The sequence below is a fragment of the Dipodomys merriami genome, unplaced genomic scaffold (assembly GCF_024711535.1).
Source record: "Dipodomys merriami isolate MVZ:Mamm:240054 unplaced genomic scaffold, mDipMer1.0.p SCAF_322, whole genome shotgun sequence".
NCBI classification, from domain to species: Eukaryota; Metazoa; Chordata; class Mammalia; order Rodentia; family Heteromyidae; genus Dipodomys; species Dipodomys merriami.
Genome location: NW_027204738.1, coordinates 596810 through 615513, shown reverse-complemented (window position 1 = coordinate 615513; position 18704 = coordinate 596810). Strand labels below are relative to the sequence as shown.

The 18704-nt window shown below is 61.1% G+C and overlaps 1 protein-coding gene across 7 annotated transcripts; it reads right to left on the bottom strand.

The window, feature by feature from the left end:
* Positions 1-340: 340 nt before the first annotated feature.
* LOC138841561 (ADP-ribosylation factor GTPase-activating protein 1) lies at positions 341-18372 on the bottom strand. 7 transcript variants are annotated; one of them, XM_070042286.1, is made up of 14 exons: positions 18232-18372; positions 13580-13643; positions 13157-13266; positions 12722-12893; positions 12237-12337; positions 10847-10933; positions 9754-9850; positions 7856-7912; positions 6714-6746; positions 3968-3997; positions 3388-3444; positions 2868-2927; positions 2285-2361; positions 341-1868 (listed from the first exon to the last, which is right to left on the bottom strand). In XM_070042286.1, exons 2-14 carry the CDS (start codon positions 13637-13639, stop codon positions 1535-1537), a joined length of 1275 nt encoding a protein of 424 aa, XP_069898387.1. In that variant the 5' UTR covers positions 13640-13643; positions 18232-18372; the 3' UTR covers positions 341-1534. The 7 variants fall into 7 exon arrangements, with proteins under 7 accessions (XP_069898387.1, XP_069898388.1, XP_069898390.1 ...); XM_070042287.1 differs by having other exon boundaries at positions 2285-2355; XM_070042289.1 differs by lacking the exon at positions 2868-2927.
* Positions 18373-18704: the final 332 nt, after the last annotated feature.

Here is an 18704-nt window from a genome sequence, read left to right as displayed (position 1 = left end):
AGAGCCCCTCCTGTCCCGGGGGGTCCCCAGGTGGACAGAGCCCCCCCTGTCCCAGGGGGAGGACTGCGGGCCCCAGGTGGACAGAGCCCCTCCTGTCCCAGGGGGGTCCCCAGGTGGACAGAGCCCCTCCTGTCCCGGGGGGTCCCCAGGTGGACAGAGCCCCGCCTGTCCCAGGGAGGTCCCCAGGTGGACAGAGCCCCGCCTGTCCCAGGGGGGTCCCCAGGTGGACAGAGCCCCCCCCTGTCCCAGGGGGAGGACTGTGGGCCCTGGGTAGAGAGACTAAAGGTAGCGGCTGGCTGCGGCAGGTGTAGGCACTGTCACACACAAAGAACACAGGAGCTTCAGTTCATGCACTGCTGGTCAAACTGAGGATCGGAAAAGGAATGGGTGTGGGGTCAGAGGCCCAGCCGTGCCCCCAGCATTCCAGGCGGCTCTACCCCAACTCTGGGAGGGAAGCATCTCATCTGCAGGGCACCAGGCTCCACAAGTCCACCAAGCAGGCCGGCGCAGCACTCTTCACACAGTCACTGGTTAAAAGTGGGGAGGGCTCCCGGAGGGTCACTGACACTCAATGCCCATGGATGGGGCCAGGCCTGAGGGACAGAGCCACGGCACAGTGGCGTGCCCTGGGTGCTCAGCGGCCCTGAACCTCCAAAGTCCAGCTGTGCAGACACAACACACAGCAAAATGTCCAACAAACTGCCCCTCCTGGACAGTGTCCCCACAAGGTGCTGTCCTGACCCTGGCCGTGACACAGGCCCTGCCTGCCGATGCCCAGCCTCCCACATCAGCCCCTGTACAAGGGGACAGACATCGCTAGGCCACCACATCAGCCCCTGTACCAGGGGTGGGAGGGGACAGACGTCTCCCCGCCCCCTCCCAGTGGCTCTCCTTTCATCCCTGAGCTGTCCAGCGTGTCCGGGAGGGATAAGCTCAACGTGGAGACTGGAGACCAGCTGTGACTTCAGGTCAGGGATGGAGCCCTCGTGGCTGTCTGGGGCCACGGAGGGGGGAGGGGCTGCGGGGGGGGGCGTCCTGGGGAACCAGGGGCTGGACGGCAGCTCCGGAGATGCAGGGGATGCAGGAGGGTCGTCACGGTGGGCGATTCACAGCACAGGCCACAAGGAGACGTGGACTTGGGAGGGGCGTCGGGTGGCAGTACGAGCTCCAGTATTGCTTTTGGTGTTTCTTGTAAGATTCCAGGTTTCTTCACACAGAAGAACGAGAGCAAACGCTTAGTGTTCCATGCCAACTGCGCAGGTGACGTCTGGCCTTGCCGACAGCACTCCTGGGGCGGAGGCCCCGCCGACCCGGGGCCGGCCGGGCACGACAGCCGGCCCCCACAGCAGCCTGGTCCCACGCGGACAGCACGGCGGGTGGCGCGCTCCGCGGGGCCCCGGGGCACCGCCGCACACCTGAGTCCTGCCTGTCTTCTCACCGAGGTCGCTGTTTTTTGGATTAATGGGAAGAGGAACAACAAGGGCAAAGTGCAAACAGACCAGTCGCCCCAACGGCCGGGCCGGCAGACGGGGCCCTACCAGTTCTGGTTGTCCCAGCCCTCGTCGGCAGCTGTGGCCGGCGCGGCCGGCTTGCCGGCCCTGGCCCTGCCCTCCCCACTGGGCTCCCAGCTCTCCCAGCCGTCGCTGTTGCTGTTCTTGTTGTTGGACGCAGAGCCCGAGCCCCACACCTCCCAGCTGTCCGAGCTCCTCCGCCCCGCTGAGGCGTCTGCACAGGTCCAGCTCTCGCTGCTGGGCGACTTGGTCTTCATGGGCTCGGTGCTCCCAAAGGTCTCCCAGAAGCTCTGGTCTATAGCGCTGTTCTGGAAGCCGTCCCCGCCACTGTTCTGGTAGCTCTGGCCCTCCAGGGGCCTTGCACAGAGAGAAAAGCTCTCAACGGTGGGTACAGAACCAGACTCACGCTGGCACTTCCCACGCCAGCCCTCCCAAGCCCCGCACACACCCCGTCAAAGCATGCGCGTGGGGTGAGAGCACCTTACACGCACAGAGCAAACTTGGCCTTGGTGAGGCTCTACCCTGGTGCCAAGCCTGGAGCCTGATGGAGGGACAGAGAGCCCACCCTGCACCGCAGCACGTCAGGGAAGGAAGGCAGCCTGTGCCCCGAACAGCAAGCCCTGCACACGGTGCCAGGCCCAGAGGAAGCACACTGGAGGCCGACAGCCTCAAAGAACCGGGAGAACCCAAAGACCCAGGGTCTGGGGGGAGGGTGGAAGGAGGGACCACAACATAGCTATCCAAGGGGTCTGGGGGGAGGGATCGCAACATACCTATCCAAGGGATCATCTGCCTTCCCAGAAAAGAAGGTGGTGACATCCCGCCATCCTTTACTGCCAACTCCCTGAACCTGGAAGGGAAAGAGGCTAGCTAGCCAGGGTCCTGCAGCGGCCCGCAGCCCCCAGTGGGCTGGCCTGAGACAGCACACCTAGGCCTTGCTGAGAAGACCTGGGTCAGAACGCAGTGCTCAGGCACGAGGGGAGGCCCCGGCTTGTTTCCGTGGCAGCGGCCGTGGCAGCCTCCCTTTCCCTCCCCACACCCTGCCCTCAGCAGTTTCCTGAAGCCACCGGTGGGCCACCATTAGCAGAGAAGAAGAGCCAAGGCTGTGGCAGACAGGTGCTGGCACTTACCACAGGAAAGGCCAGGGCAGCGAGAGAAGCGGGAGGAGAGCGACAGGTTAGTGGCCGGCAGTGCCTGCTGCCCCCACACTCGAGCCCGGGGCTCGACAGCAGGCACTGCGGCTCCTGGCCAGACCTGCGTGGACACCAGTGCCCGGCTCCTCCAGGGACACTGGCCCCAGGGCCTGGAACATGGAGACTGGCTCTAGCTGTGCCCATGCTGGCAGGGTTGCCCTACCTTGGATGCCAACTGAGAGACCCCACTGGACACATCATCAAAAATCCTTCCCTCCTTCACCTGTGCGGTTTAAAGAGCACAGTCAGGGGAGGAGCACCTCAGGGAGGGGTCATCTGAAACCCGTCACACTGTCACAACCATCAAGTGCACCTCAGGAGACCTCACCCGCCACTGCAAGGGGGACCCCGGTGTCTAGGCCTGGCCTCTGCTGCGGAGGGGGGTGGTGACCCCCCCGGCCCAGGATCTGTGCACTCTCAAGGCTCAACAGGCCAGTGGAGAACAGGCAAACGCAACCCACGCACTGGGGACCTAGCAGAGAGAAGCGAGCCTGGAATGGATGAGCACACTGGAGGGCAGAGGTGCCCCGGCTCCCAGACCACACAAGGGGCGGGGCCGCACAAGGGGCGGGGCCGCACAAGGGGCGGGGCCGACGGTGCTCCGAGCCCTGTGTCGTCCCCCCCCCCCCCCCCCCCCCCCCCCCGTGTCCCGCTCCGCTCGGAAATGAAGGGCCTCCCCCTACCTTCTCCTGAGCAGGCTTGAGGACGTTCTCGTTCAGGCTGTGGCCCAACTCTGAAGCCTGTTGGAAAGGGTGTGGCGTGAGCTTCACGGCAGGCAGGCTCTGCGAGGCGCAAGCGCACAGGCTTTGCCGAGGTAGGGGACAGCGGTGGCACGGGCTGGCTGAGCGCAGAGCCAGGGCAAAGCCCGCACCCTTGGGCCTTCCTCACACGCAGCGCAACAGGAACAAGCCTGAGCCCACACTCATCCATGACAGGGAAGGCCGTGGGCCCTGCTGACCACAGGCAGAGGGAGGCAAAGGGAAGGGCCCAGCCTCCCTGCACCACCTTGGTGACAGTGGCTTTGAGCTGCATTCTCCCCTCCCACACCGCCTCCCAGCAGGTGAATTCCCAAGGCTCCCCGGCATTATGTTTGCGAGTACCTGGGCTCTGGGCCTGGGGCCAGCCGCCCACCCCCCAGCTCCAGCAGGCCACGGAGGTGCAAGCACAGCACACACAGGTGACAAGCACACAGACAGGTAGCAGCCAGGAGCAAAGCATTCTCAGCAGACGTGGGCTGCATGCACCAGCAGACACGGGCTTTACCGGCTCTGGTTGCTGCTTATAACCCCAAAACTTCACCCAGATCGCCCGGAGCAGGTTAGCAGAGAGAGCAAGGGAGTAGGAGCAGGATTTAGCAATACCCAGGAAATCCTTAACAATACCACTCTTCCCCAGAACTGGCTTTTTTCTTTGTAGACAGGGTCTCCAGCCTCAACTTACATCAGCTTGACCTGCGCTGGGCTTACGTCATGTGCCACCATGCTCAACCTGACATTCCTAATGGTGGGACCAGGTCCTGCCAGCCTGCCCTGGGCCCCTGCATCAACAGTTTTCTGCTTCAAACTTGCCACTGTCCAGAATCCCAAGAGCCTCAGAAGCCCAACTTGGAGCCAAAGACATGGCCCGGAATAGACTCAGCACAAAAGGCAGACGAGAGGCCCTCAGAGCAGAAGTGCAGGCTGCAGGGAAGAAGCTTCACGACAACTGCTGCTGTCCCTCAGGGTGTGAGGGCGGAGCACAGAACAGTAAGTACCTGCAGAGCCACCAAGGCAAGACCAGAGGCCTGTGTGCCTCACGGCTACTGTTGGGCTATACCAAGTCCTCACGGCTACTGCTGATCTACACCGAGTCCTCACGGCTACTGCTGATCTACACAGAGTCCTCACGGCTACTGCTGATCTACACAGAGTCCTCACGGCTACTGCTGATCTACACAGAATCCTCACGGCTGCTGCTGGGCTACACCGAGTCCTCACGGCTACTGCTGGGCTACACCGAGTCCTCACGGCTACTGCTGATCTACACCGAGTCCTCATGGCTACTGCTGATCTACACCAAGTCCTCACGGCTACTGCTGGGCTACACCGAGTCCTCACGGCTACTGCTGATCTACACAGAATCCTCACGGCTACTGCTGATCTACACAGAGTCCTCAGGGCTACTGCTGATCTACACAGAGTCCTCACGGCTGCTGCTGGGCTACACCGAGTCCTCACGGCTGCTGCTGGGCTACACCGAGTCCTCACGGCTACTGCTGATCTACACAGAGTCCTCACGGCTACTGCTGATCTATACCAAGTCCTCACGGCTACTGCTGATCTACACCGAGTCCTCACGGCTACTGCTGGGCTACACCGAGTCCTCACGGCTACTGCTGATCTACACAGAATCCTCACGGCTACTGCTGATCTATACCGAGTCCTCATGGCTACTGCTGATCTACACAGAGTCCTCATGGCTACTGCTGAGTTACACCGAGTCCTCACGGCTGCTGCTGGGCTACACCGAGTCCTCACGGCTACTGCTGATCTACACAGAGTCCTCACGGCTACTGCTGATCTATACCAAGTCCTCACGGCTACTGCTGATCTATACCAAGTCCTCACGGCTACTGCTGAGCTACACCGAGTCCTCACGGCTACTGCTGATCTACACTGAGTCCTCATGGCTACTGCTGGGCTACATCAAGTTTTGAAGGGGGGCGAGGGGAAGAGAAAGAAATGGCAAGGCCCAGATGGCTTCGCCCAAGACAGAATTCCCACAGGAACCTGACAGAGGTGCTGGGTGGCAGCAGCAACCTTTCCTGCTAAGTGGCAGTGACCCAGGCAGTCTGACTCCCTTCCCAACAAGGAGGCTGCTGCCTCTACCTGCCAGACCCACGGTGACCGTGCCGATGTGTGAGCACAGTGCAGGCCTTGTGCACCGGGACCCTCAGACCTGGACGTGTGAGCACAGTGCAGGCCTTGTGCACTGGGACCCTCAGACCTGGACGTGTGAGCACAGTGCAGGTCCTTGTGCACCGGGACCCTCAGACCTGGACGTGTGAGCACAGTGCAGGCCTTGTGCACTGGGACCCTCAGACCTGGACGTGTGAGCACAGTGCAGGCCTTGTGCACTGGGACCCTCAGACCTGGACGTGTGAGCACAGTGCAGGCCTTGTGCACTGGGACCCCTCAGACCTGGACGTGTGAGCACAGTGCAGGTCCTTGTGCACCGGGACCCTCAGACCTGGACGTGTGAGCACAGTGCAGGCCTTGTGCACCGGGACCCTCTCAGACCTGGATGTGAGCGCACAGTGCAGGCCTTGTGCACTGGGACCCTCAGACCTGGACGTGTAAGCACAGTGCAGGTCCTTGTGCACTGGGACCCTCAGACCTGGACGTGTAAGCACAGTGCAGGTCCTTGTGCACCGGGACCCTCAGACCTGGACATGTGAGCACAGTGCAGGTCCTTGTGCACCGGGACCCTCAGACCTGGACGTGTGAGCACAGTGCAGGTCCTTGTGCACCGGGACCCTCAGACCTGGACGTGTGAGCACAGTGCAGGCCTTGTGCACTGGGACCCTCAGACCTGGACGTGTGAGCACAGTGCAGGCCTTGTGCACTGGGACCCTCAGACCTGGACGTGTGAGCACAGTGCAGGCCTTGTGCACCGGGACCCTCTCAGACCTGGACGTGTGAGCACAGTGCAGGCCTTGTGCACTGGGACCCTCAGACCTGGACGTGTGAGCACAGTGCAGGCCTTGTGCACTGGGACCCTCAGACCTGGACGTGTGAACACAGTGCAGGTCCTTGTGCACCGGGACCCTCAGACCTGGACGTGTGAGCACAGTGCAGGTCCTTGTGCACCGGGACCCTCAGACCTGGACGTGTGAGCACAGTGCAGGTCCTTGTGCACCGGGACCCTCTCAGACCAGGCGTCTGGCCCAAAGGCTCCTGGACACTGCACATGTCATCACAGATGCAAAAAGTTTCTAACACACTAGAAGGCGCAAGCTCCTGCTTTTTACCTTTTGACTTGCTTGTGATCCAAATTTTGTAGCCTAAAAGGAAAAACAAAGATGAGTTTCTTAACCCTGGCCACAGGCTTTATTCCCTCAGGGCCTGTGGCTTCCAGGACTCTGTCCTGACACTGGTAATGCAGCGGCGGCTCCCAGGTGGAAGGCCTGGCTTGGCACTTCCTCCACTCTCGGACATTGTCCAGCCACGGCCCCACCAGGGAGCCAATCTTCCGGGCTGTGGAGCTAGGTCCAGAAGCTGGCCTTCCCGCCACCCCGCCTGCCTGCACATGTGGCTGCACAGAACTTGAGGGCTGACACACCAGGTAAGGAAGGAGAGACTAACATGGATGGCCCCGAGGGAAGATGCCTGGCCCTGCCTTGACCTCCAGCCTCTCTACAGATGAGACAAGAGGCCCCGCAGCAGCTATGCGGCAAAGGGAATGGTGAGAACCAAGCAAGTGGCTTTTCTTTTTTGGATGCAGGCACTGGGGTTTGAACTCAGAGCTCTGCATTCTTACTTGGCTTTTTTACTCATGACTGACATTCTACCACTTGAGTCAAGTCTCAAGTTCCAACCTTCTGCTGGTTAACTGGAGGTAGAAATCTCAAGGATTCCTTAGCCTGAGCTGCTCCAAGCCTCCTGAGAAGCCAGGCTTGCATTCATGGGCCTTGACTGGTGTCACATGGCTTCTGACTGACTGACTGGACAGCTATGGGCGCTGTGGCCTGTCTGCTTGGTCAGGGGATGATGCTGCCTGTCCCTGACCACCTGCCCCACACCCACTCACTCCTCCAGCCCACCCCCTTTCCTTCACTACCAGCACTTGGTAGATGACACCCACAGCCAGGCATGCTTCTCCTACATGGATGTCTAGTGAGACCCCAAGTTCCCTCCTCATTCCAGGCAAAGGTGAGAGAGAGAGCCTGGTGCAGAAACTCAGGGTGCACAAGTGTCTAAGCACATGTCATCAGGGGTCAGACAGGACCATCAGGCAAGTCAACTCTGCAGGCACCTTGTTCCTAACAGAGAACGCCCACTACCACAGGCAGGGCAGGGCCATCCTGGTGCCAGGGCCTCAGGCCAGCCCGCTGGGGAGTGGGCAGCCCCAGCAGTCAAAGCTCCCAGACTCCCATGTTCTGAGGTTACTTACACCTTCCTTGGCTGCAGAAGCAAACTTGCTGGCTCCAGTGGTAAAACTACTCCAACCCTGGGGAGACAACAGAGAACAAGCCATGTTGCACAGTTCCTTGCATGGCCGCGTCAGACCTGGGCATGCTGGGCTCCTGGCCCCTTGACAAAGCTCTGCAGCAGAGAAGAGGCTAGACAGAAGCACCTAGGCCCTCCAGGGCCCCCGTGTCCCGTGAGGAAGCCACAGCCGCAGCCGCCCTCACCCCTCACAACTCACATCCGCACTGCCTGTCCCCAAGAGGACCGACTGGCAAAAGCAAGGGGCCAGGCTCCACGCCCAGGGAATCTCTGGCCCTGCAGCCTGGCCCTGGGCCTCTGGGGAGCCCTCTTCCTGGCCCTCCCCGCTCACACAGAGCAGACAGATGGACAGAGCTCACCTCAGGCCACTCTAAGTTCACATGGCAAATTGAGGCTATTCAAAGACAGCCTTGTTTGAGATCAACCTCAACCTGCACCCGCCACGGGGGCGGTGTGTGTGTGTGTGTGTATGTGTGTAAGGCACCCCCCACGGGGGCGGTGTGTGTGTGTGTGTGTATGTGTGTAAGGCACCCCCCACGGGGGCGGTGTGTGTGTGTGTGTGTATGTGTGTAAGGCACCCCCCACGGGGGCGGGGTGTGTGTGTGTGTGTGCAAGGCACCCCCCACGGGGGCGGGGTGTGTGTGTGTGTGTGTAAGGCACCCCCCACGGGGGCGGGGTGTGTGTGTGTGTGTGTAAGGCACCCCCCACGGGGGCGGTGTGTGTGTGTGTGTGTATGTGTGTAAGGCACCCCCCACGGGGGCGGGGTGTGTGTGTGTGCAAGGCACCCCCCACGGGGGCGGTGTGTGTGTGTGTGCAAGGCACCCCCCACGGGGGCGGGGTGTGTGTGTGTGTGTGCAAGGCACCCCCCACGGGGGCGGGGTGTGTGTGTGTGTGTAAGGCACCCCCCACGGGGGCGGGTGTGTGTGTGTGTAAGGCACCCCCCACGGGGGTGTGTGTGTGTAAGGCACCCCCCACGGGGGCGGGTGTGTGTGCATATGTGTGTAAGGCACCCCCCACGGGGGCGCGTGCGTGTGTGTGTGTGTAAGGCACCCCCCACGGGGGCGCGTGCGTGCGTGTGTAAGGCACCCCCCACGGGGGCGTGTGTGTGTGTGTAAGGCACCCCCATGGGGGCGCGTGCGTGCGTGTGTATGTGTGTGTGTGTGTGTAAGGCACACCCCCCGGGGGCGCGTGCGTGTGTGTATGTGTGTGTGTGTGTGTAAGGCACCCCCCATGGGGGCGTGTGCGTGCGTGTGTGTGTGTGTAAGGCACCCCCCACGGGGGGGGTGTGTATGTGTGTGTAAGGCACCCCCCCGGGGCACGTGCGTGCGTATGTGTGTGTATGTGTGTGTAAGGCACCCCCCCCCGGGGGCGCGTGCGTGCGTGTGTATGCGTGTGTGTGTGTGTGTGTGTGTGTGTGTGTGTGTGTGTGTAAGGCACCCCACCCGTCAAAGGCGCATAGCGCATGGTTCTACCACCACAGGAGTCCTCACCAGAGGGAAAGATGCTGGCTCAGACATGACTTTGGGGTGCGATTAAAGAAAAAAACACGACAGGCTTTAGGTGAAGAGCCTGCCTTTCCTACCCACACTAGACGTGGCCTGACTAGGGAGAGTAACTATGGCTGCCAGTGCCCAGTCAGGCCATCTCCCAGGCTTCCCGAGTGACTGGAAGACCTGCAGGACAGGGAGGTTCCTAGGGGCCCACAACTACTGCTGGGCTCTGAGGCAGCCTGGCTCTGCAGGGCAGGCTGCCCCGGCGCCGCGCTGGCTGGCTGGGCCGCACTGGCTGGCTGGGCCGCACTGGCTGGCTGGGCCGCACTGGCCGGCCGGCCGCTGGCCTCACCGAGTACAGGGATGACATGGCATTGTTGAGGAAGTCGTCCTCTCTTTTCTGAGGTGGCACGGTGTTCCCAAACCCCACGTAGCGATTCTCCTGGGCCCTGAGGGTGAATAGAAAACACCAGGCAAGAACATGAATCTCTGCTCTTAAGCGGCAAGGCTCCCGGCCTCTGGAGGAGGTACTGACCAGAACTACACAGTTCTGCCTCTGAACATCCACTAGGGCCCATCTAGATATTAGAAGTCAAGAGAAGTTCCTCTGCCACGCCACCCGAGCGTCCTCACCAGTACTCAAACCAGCAACACCAAAACAACGGTTCCAGGAGTAAAAACCCACTTAGAAAAGGCACCTGTTAGTTGGGTGTTGGTGGCTCACGCCTAGCTACTTGGGAGATTGAGATCTACCTACGCCAGCCTAGGTAGAAAATGTCTATGAGACTTTTTAGTCTCCAAGTAACCAGCAAAAAGCTGAAAGTGGAGGTGTGACTCAGGCAGAAGGTGCCAGCCTTGAGTGTAAAACGCCATGCAAGAGTTCAAGGCCCCAAGTGCAAGTCCCAGTACACACCCACACCCACAGTAATTCATTGTTGTTGTTGGTCGTGGGGCTTGAACTCTGGGCCTGGGCACTGTCCCTCAGCTCTTCAGCTCAAGGCTAGTGCTCTATCACTTGAGCTACAGCACCACTTCCGGTTTTCTGGTGGCTTATTGGAAATAAGTTTCATGGACTTTCCTGCCCGGGCTGGCTTTGAACCGCAATCCTCAGATCTCAGCCTCCTGAGTAGCTAGGATTACAGGCATGAGCCACTGGTGCCTGGCCCACAATAAATACTTTAAGAAATAAAACGCACCTTTTTTTCTCTTCTGAAGTTTTAGATCTTCTCTACCCTCACGACCCTCAATATTTGACCCTATCCATTAAACCTGAGGCCCTGAATTCAAACACCAGTACTGTAAAACAGAAAGCCTTCCATTCACAGCTGGGCTACTCAGGCTGGCCGCACACATGCTGTGGTGGTACACAGGAGGCGGCCCTAACCCCATGGCTCAGCCTCGAGAGGGGCCTGCCCCAGGCACCATGGCAGCTGGACGAGCCTTACCCTTGATAGGACTTGAGGTCGTCGTTCAGCCAGTCCTCGAAGGCCTTGTCCCCAGAGGCGCTCATGTGCTGAGACTGGCCGGTGGGCCTGAAACCAAGAGTCAAAGTCCAGAGGAGCCAGGCCTGGGAGCAGCAGGCAGAGGCTCACAGACCGTGGGTGGCCCGGCAATGCTCACTTGAGCCACATGGTCCATGGGACAGGGCCTTTCACACCACACCTGGAGAGCACCACGGCCAGGCCCACCCCCCAGCTCTGACCCACAGGATGATCCGGTTCAGGTACCAAAATCCCAGCAGCGCCCAAACTCACTGTCCTCAAAAGCAGCCCAGAGTAGGATCTGTGGCAGCTGGGAAAGGCAGGGAGGCTCCAGGCTGAGAAATAGGCTGAGGCCATCGAAGGCAGGGCCAGGGGAGAGGCAGGCAGTGGGACACTGTCACCCAGCAGACACAGGGTCCTCCCATGCTGCTGGCCCTACACCAGCCTCTGGTTGACTCCCCCACAGGAAGTGGGATGCATCCACACCTAGGGGGCTGCGGTGTCAAGAGGCTGTGCTGTCCAGTGACCGGAGACTCAGAAACCAGTGATTGTGAGAAACCAACACCATCCCAACATGCCATCACTCACGGGTGGCACCACCTGGAGTGTGCTGCGCCCTCCTGAGCATGGGGACGGGGTCACGACCTCCTGAGCATGGGGACGGGGCCACGACCTCCCGAGCATGGGGATGGGGCCACGACCTCCTGAGCATGGGGACGGGGCCACGACCTCCTGAGCATGGAGACGGGGCCACGACCTCCTGAGCATGGGGATGGGGTCACGACCTCCTGAGCATGGAGACGGGGGTCACGACCTCCTGAGCATGGGGAGGGGGCCACGACCTCCTGAGCATGGGGACGGGGCCACGACCTCCTGAGCATGGGGACGGGGCCACGACCTCCTGAGCATGGGGACGGGGCCACGACCTCCTGAGCATGGGGAGGGGGCCACGACCTCCTGAGCATGGGGACGGGGCCACGACCTCCTGAGCATGGGGACGGGGCCACGACCTCCTGAGCATGGGGACGGGGCCACGACCTCCTGAGCATGGGGACGGGGCCACGACCTCCTGAGCATGGGGACGGGGCCACGACCTCCTGAGCATGGGGACGGGGCCACGACCTCCTGAGCATGGGGACGGGGCCACGACCTCCTGAGCATGGGGGCGCTGCTCTTCATCCCAGACATGTCTTTACTAGGTGCATCTTTTTGAAAAGGGGTCTCCACACTGACTTTCAGAAGCAGCTCTCAACAGGAGCCATTCGTGAGGCTTTGCTGGGATCCCTGAGCTACAGCTAAGACCGAGGCTGAGCTGAGGACAGCTGAGCCCACACGGCAGGCCAGGTGTAGCTACCTGTGGGCAGTGGATGACAGCATCTTGGGCTGTGGTGGGGTCCAGTTCTGGGCAGGTGATGACTCCAGAGACCACTCTCTACCTTCAGCCAGCGTGGCCACCTGAGACAGGGACATGAGGCAGGAGGGCACGTTCACTGTCCTCTCAGCACGCCCAGCCCTCCCCGCCAGCTCCTCTGCAGGTTCTGTCTGGGCTAGGAAGCCACGGCTCAGGTTTACACACCAAGGGTAAGTGCAGGGCTGCAGTAAACAACAGTCTGGTGAGCACCCAACCAGTGCAGCTCCAATTTCAAAAGCACAGGGACCCACTTATTGGGACCCCAAACAATGGCTTCACGGCGTCTCCAAGACACTCTGGAAGCAGTAATCTCCTCTGGGCAGGAAGAGCCTGCTCTGGAAAAGGCAAGGGCCTCCCAGGGCCACTAAAGCCACACGGCCGCCACCCCGGGGGGCACCGCCCACAGTGGGACAAGCCGGGCCTCTTACCTTATCCCTGAAGAGCGCTGCGGCCCTGCTGTTGTACTTGTCCTGCAGGGACCAGTCAGGATCGTAATCCTCCTGTGCCTCCAAGAACTCTCGGAATTTGGCATTCCCACCAGCCTTCATTTTCTCCAGCTCGATGTCTTTCCATTTGTCCATTGTAACGGAGCGCACAAAGCTAGAAACGGAGTGACAGAGTCACCAAACAGGAGGAGAGAGCCAGAAGCCCCCAGCCAGGGTCAAGCTGAGAACTGGCCAGGGGTGCTTCCTACAGCAGGCCAGGCCGGAGCTCCACAGAGAACAGCCAGGCAGGTGACAAGATGGACGGTGGTGCTACTGACCAGGCCACCCAGCAGCACCAGTCCCCTGCACGTCCCAGTCAGATGGCGTGACAGGGACGCTGGGGCAGACGCCAACTGCGGAGGCCGAGAGGACACTGACCTGAGGTGCACTCCAAGGCCGCGGTGTCTCCCGGAGCACTCCAGGCAGATCCAGATGCCGTAGCTCACACTCACCCACTGAGGGTTGAATGCGCCGCACTCAAAACAAACCTGCAAAGCAGCCACGTGCAGGTTACCAGGCAACCCAAGGTAGGCAGGGCCTAACGACCTGACAACTGCCCCACACGGGTGCAGGGGAGGACGGGCAGCATTTAAAGAGCAGGGAGGGAGACTAACAGGGCTTCCTGGCTGGCCCTAGGGCATGAGTCAGGGAAAAGCTACAGAAGGGTCTTCCCAGAAATGAGTGTGAAGGGGATATGAATGGTCCTCAGAGGTCTGCACAGTGCGGCTGAGGGCCAGGTGTACCCAGGCCAGCCACGACGGGAGAGTGCGGCCGGAAGCTCACCCGCACCAACACACTCACGTTGTTCTCATCTTGCACTCTGACTTCTTTAAGAACTTTCCTGGTTCTTGGACTGGCCATGATGCTGCAAAGAAGAAGACAAGCCCTTCAGCTTATGAACAGGTTACTTTACAAGAAAGGAAAGAAACTGGGAGTTCCGGAACCCCTCTGAGAAAGCACTTTCCACAGGCCACGCCAGAGCCCACAGCTAGAAAGGCTCCGGGCTGGGCGGGTGTGGTGACGAGGAAACCAGGAACTACCGGGGTGTCTCTCCACTTGGCACCGTGGGTCATCAACACCATGCTTTTTAAGACAGCTTTCAGAGGGGGAGGGCTTCACAAAACAAGCAGATCGGCTGCAACAGCGACACCGGGACGGCAGGGGGGGCACTCTGCAGCCGCTGACCATGTGCAGGGGACCAGCCCATGAAGGGTCCTACAGTCGGCAGCCACACCCCCGCCCTTCCTGGGTGCTGGCCCCAGCCACGAGGCCTGTCAAAATCTGACTGGGCGCTGGGAAGGTGGCTCAGTGGCACAGGGCTCGCCTAGCAAGCATACAACCCTGGGTTCCATTCCTCAGCACCACATACGCAGAAAAGGCCAGAAAGAGCACTGTGGCTCAAGTGGTAGAGTGCTAGCCTAGAGCAAAAGAAGCTCAGGGACAGTGCCCAGGCCCTGAGTTCAAGCCCCAGGACTGGTTTAAGGAAAAAAAAAAAAAAAACCTGACTGGAACACGAGTGGGCATGATGACCCCAGCGCTCAGGCTGAAGAGAAAGCTATTACTTATTTATTTATACATCTACAGGTTTTAGCAAGGCTCAAATTCAACCAGTGGCCGTTTAATTCAGGGCCAGGAATATCAAAGCTGGAGAAAGCAGCGCGACCAAACCATGTCAGACATGACTTAACCCAGACCAACAGCGACGCGACTGGAGGCGGGGCCTGGGCCCAGGGCCACGCCCTCGCCACACCGAGGCTGTGGGCGTCCCAGTGAGCCTGCGTGTGCTGCTCACACTCCCACAGACAGCACGCTCACCAGCACTGGGTAACACTCTCCCACAGACAGCACGCTCACCAGCACTCGGTAACACTCTCCCACAGACAGCACACCCACCAGCACTCTGTAACACTCTCCCACAGACAGCACACTCACCAGCACTGGGTAACACTCTCCCACAGACAGCACACTCACCAGCACTGGGTAACACTCTCCCACAGACAGCACACTCACCAGCACTCTGTAACACTCTCCCACAGACAGCACACTCACCAGCACTGGGTAACACTCTCCCACAGACAGCACACTCACCAGCACTGGGTAACACTCTCCCACAGACAGCACACTCACCAGCACTCGGTAACACGCTCCCACAGACAGCACACTCACCAGCACTCGGTAACACTCTCCCACAGACAGCACGCTCACCAGCACTGGGTAACACTCTCCCACAGACAGCACACTCACCAGCACTGGGTAACACTCTCCCACAGACAGCACACTCACCAGCACTGGGTAACACTCTCCCACAGACAGCACACTCACCAGCACTCCGTAACACTCTCCCACAGACAGCACACTCACCAGCACTCTGTAACACTCTCCCACAGACAGCACACTCACCAGCACTGGGTAACACGCTCCCACAGACAGCACACTCACCAGCACTCGGTAACACTCTCCCACAGACAGCACACTCACCAGCACTCTGTAACACTCTCCCACAGACAGCACACTCACCAGCACTCTGTAACACTCTCCCACAGACAGCACACTCACCAGCACTGGGTAACACTCTCCCACAGACAGCACACTCACCAGCACTGGGTAACACTCTCCCACAGACAGCACACTCACCAGCACTGGGTAACACTCTCCCACAGACAGCACACTCAGGAGGACTTAGTAAGTAACAGAAGCTATACTCAGGCAACATTTTCACTGCCACTGTACTAGTAGTCTAAAGATAGCTAGTTAAGACTGGCTTTCTATTATGATGTAAGTCGAGCTCAATGTGAGGGACACGTTGAAAACAAACAACCAAAAAGAACACCTGTGATATATTCTGTATTTATTTTTGGTCAGTCATGGGGCTAGAACTTGGGGCCCGGGCATTGTCCCTGAGCTCTTTTGCTCAAGGTTGAGCCACAACACCACTTCTGGTTTTATGGAGGTTAACTGGAGATTAGTCTCATGGACTTTCCTGCCCAGGCTGGCTTCAAACTGTGATCCTCAGATCTCAGCCCCCTGAGTAGCTAGGATGACAGGTATGAGCCACCAGAGCCTTTTGTATATTATTTTTCATCTTAAGTCTGCAGAGAAGGGGTCTCCACAGAAGGAAGCACTCTCAACCTACCAAACCTTCATTACTTCACCTCCACTAGGACCCACTCCTAAGCTACCTGACGTTACGAAGTGTTTTTTGTAACTGACTTTAAAAAAAGCATATGGTTGCCGGGCGCTGGTGGCTCACGCCTGTAATCCTAGCTACTCAGGAGGCTGAGATCTGAGGATCGCGGTTCAAAGCCAGCCCGGCCAGGAGAGACCGTGAGACTCCTATCTCCAATAAACCACCAGAAAACCGGAAGTGGCGCTGTAGCTCAAGTGGTAGAGCGCTCGCTTTGAGCTGAAGAGCTGAGGGACAGCGCCCAGGCCCAGAGTTCAAGCCCCACGACCGACAAAAAAAAAAAAGCATATGTTCCCCTTTCGTTCCTTCCATGGCGTGGCTGTCTGTGCCAGGATGTGGCCCTGAAGCTACAAACGGGAGGTGAACACAAGTGCCAACTCCCACCTGCAGGCCCCAGGCCCACGTGACTGGGGCAGACCACTGTCACTAGACCAAGCCTCTCATAAACATGTATGTGGCGAGGCACCCGGCGGCTTGAGTTTGCAAAGCTCCCAGGCCCCACGCCCATTGGCCTGGGCAGCAGTCACAGCACCTGGGCAGCCGCACTCAGCCTGGCCTCCTGCAGCGGCACTGCCCACCGTCAGGGGCTCACACCCTAGCCAACCTCTCAGAGGTAAACCAAGGGGCCGAGCTGGCAAGACCAAAACAAGGCCAAAGGATGCTCACAGAACGGAACCCCAGGGGGGAAATGGGAAGAGCGGGCTGGCCTTGGGTCTGGCGCATCCTCCACCGGGCACCAATCTTGGAAGTTTGAAAACCAGAAATGCCACCTTTAACAATAGCAAAGCAAATACCTGCTGGCTTTCAAGAGCATAACTGGAGCCTAGCACAAAAAATAGCTCTAGACTTCAGAACACCTAAAGCCAATGTTGCTGTGGCTTTAAGTAGACGTCAGTGTGGTTACATGCAAAAGAAATGAAGAAACTCGATGGATCTGGGAAGGTGGCTCAGTGGTAGAGCACTTGCCTCGCATGCAAGAGGCCCTGGGTTCGATTTCTCAGCACCACATAAACAAAAAGGAAAAAGCCGGAAGTGGCGCTGTGGCTCAAGTGGTAGAGCGCTAGCTTTGAGCTGAAGAGCTGAGGGACAGCGCCCAGGCCCAGAGTTCAGGCCCCACGACACACAAAAAAAAGAAGAAAAAGAGAGAAAGAGACCTCATGCAGCCACCTGTCGGGCCACAGACCACCGGGTCCTTTCGCTGAGACCCGCTCGGGGGCTCGGGGATGCTGCCTGGCTCGAGGCCCGAGGCAGCCAGGCGCTGGGAGAAGCTGTGCCTCAGAGCAGAGGCCTTCCCTGCGCCGGGCAGGGCAGGGCCGGGCAGGGCCGGGCAGGGTCGGGCAGGGCCGGGCGGGGTCAGCGGGCCGGGCAGGGTCGGGCAGGGCCGGGCGGGGTCAGCGGGCCGGGACAGGCCGGGGCAGGGTCGAGCAGGACCAGGCCAGGCAGGGTCGGGCAGGGCAGGCGGGGCAGGGTCCGCAGGGCCAGGCCAGGCAGGGTCGGACAGGGCAGGCGGGGCAGGGTCCGCAGGGCAGGCCAGGCAGGGTCGGGCAGGGCAGGCGGGGCAGGGTCCGCAGGGCCAGGCCAGGCAGGGTCGGGCAGGGCAGGCGGGGCAGGGTCCGCAGGGCCAGGCCAGGCAGGGTCGGGCAGGGCAGGCGGGGCATGGTCGGCTAGGGCAGGCGGGGCAGGGTCGGGCAGGGCAGGCCAGGCAGGGTCGGCCAGGGCAGGCGGGGCAGGGTCTGCAGGGCCAGGCCGGGGCAGGGTCTGCAGGTCCAGGCCAGGCAGGGTCCGCAGGGTCAGGCCGGGGCAGGGTCTGCAGGGCCAGGCCAGGCAGGGTCCGCAGGGTCAGGCCGGGGCAGGGTCCGCAGGGCCAGGCCAGGCAGGGTCGGGCAGGGCAGGCGGGGCAGGGTCCGCAGGGTCAGGCCAGGCAGGGTCCGCAGGGTCAGGCCGGGGCAGGGTCCGCAGGGTCAGGCCAGGCAGGGTCCGCAGGGTCAGGCCGGGGCAGGGTCCGCAGGGCCAGGCCTGGCAGGGTCAGCGCCCCGCACGGCCGGCCCCGGCTGGCAGCCGGCAGGCGCGCGAGCCCGCGCCACAAGCCCCGCTAGTCCGGAACCCGCGGCCGGCGGCGAACCGGGCGACGCGGGTCCGGGGCCGGTCCGCCGCCGTCTCCCCGCTCCCGGGCCGGGGCGCGCCGGGCTCTGCGGGGTGCGCGCGGGGCCTGCGGGCGCGGGGCCTCCGCACGGCTCCGCACGGCCTCCGGCGCCGCGCCCGCGCTTACCTGGCAGGGCCGGGCGGGCCGGGCGTCGGGACGGGGCCGGCGGGGCGTCGGGCCGGGTCGGGCCGGGCCGGGCGTCGGGTCGGGACCCCGGGGCCGCCGCGCCCGGAGCACAGGTCGCCACCGGCCGCCAGCAGCTTCCGGCGACGTCGCGCTTCGCAAGGCCTCACGGGAGACGGGCAGGGCGGGACTTCCGCCTCCGTGTCGGAGCCCGGAAGTGAGGCCCGGCGCTTGACCCGGACGACGTCCTTCCGGTCCCCGCCCCGCTGCTTGCTGGAGCCCCGCCTGAGCCCCTGGGCGAAGGCTGCGCCCGGCCTGGGGGCGCCCGGCGTGTGTGTCCCCGGCGTGTGTGTCCCCGGCGTGTGTGTCCCCGGCGTGTGTGTCCCCGGCGTGTGTGTACCCGGCGTGTGTGTACCCGGCGTGTGTGTCCCCGGCGTGTGTGTCCCCGGCGTGTGTGTACCCGGCGTGTGTGTATC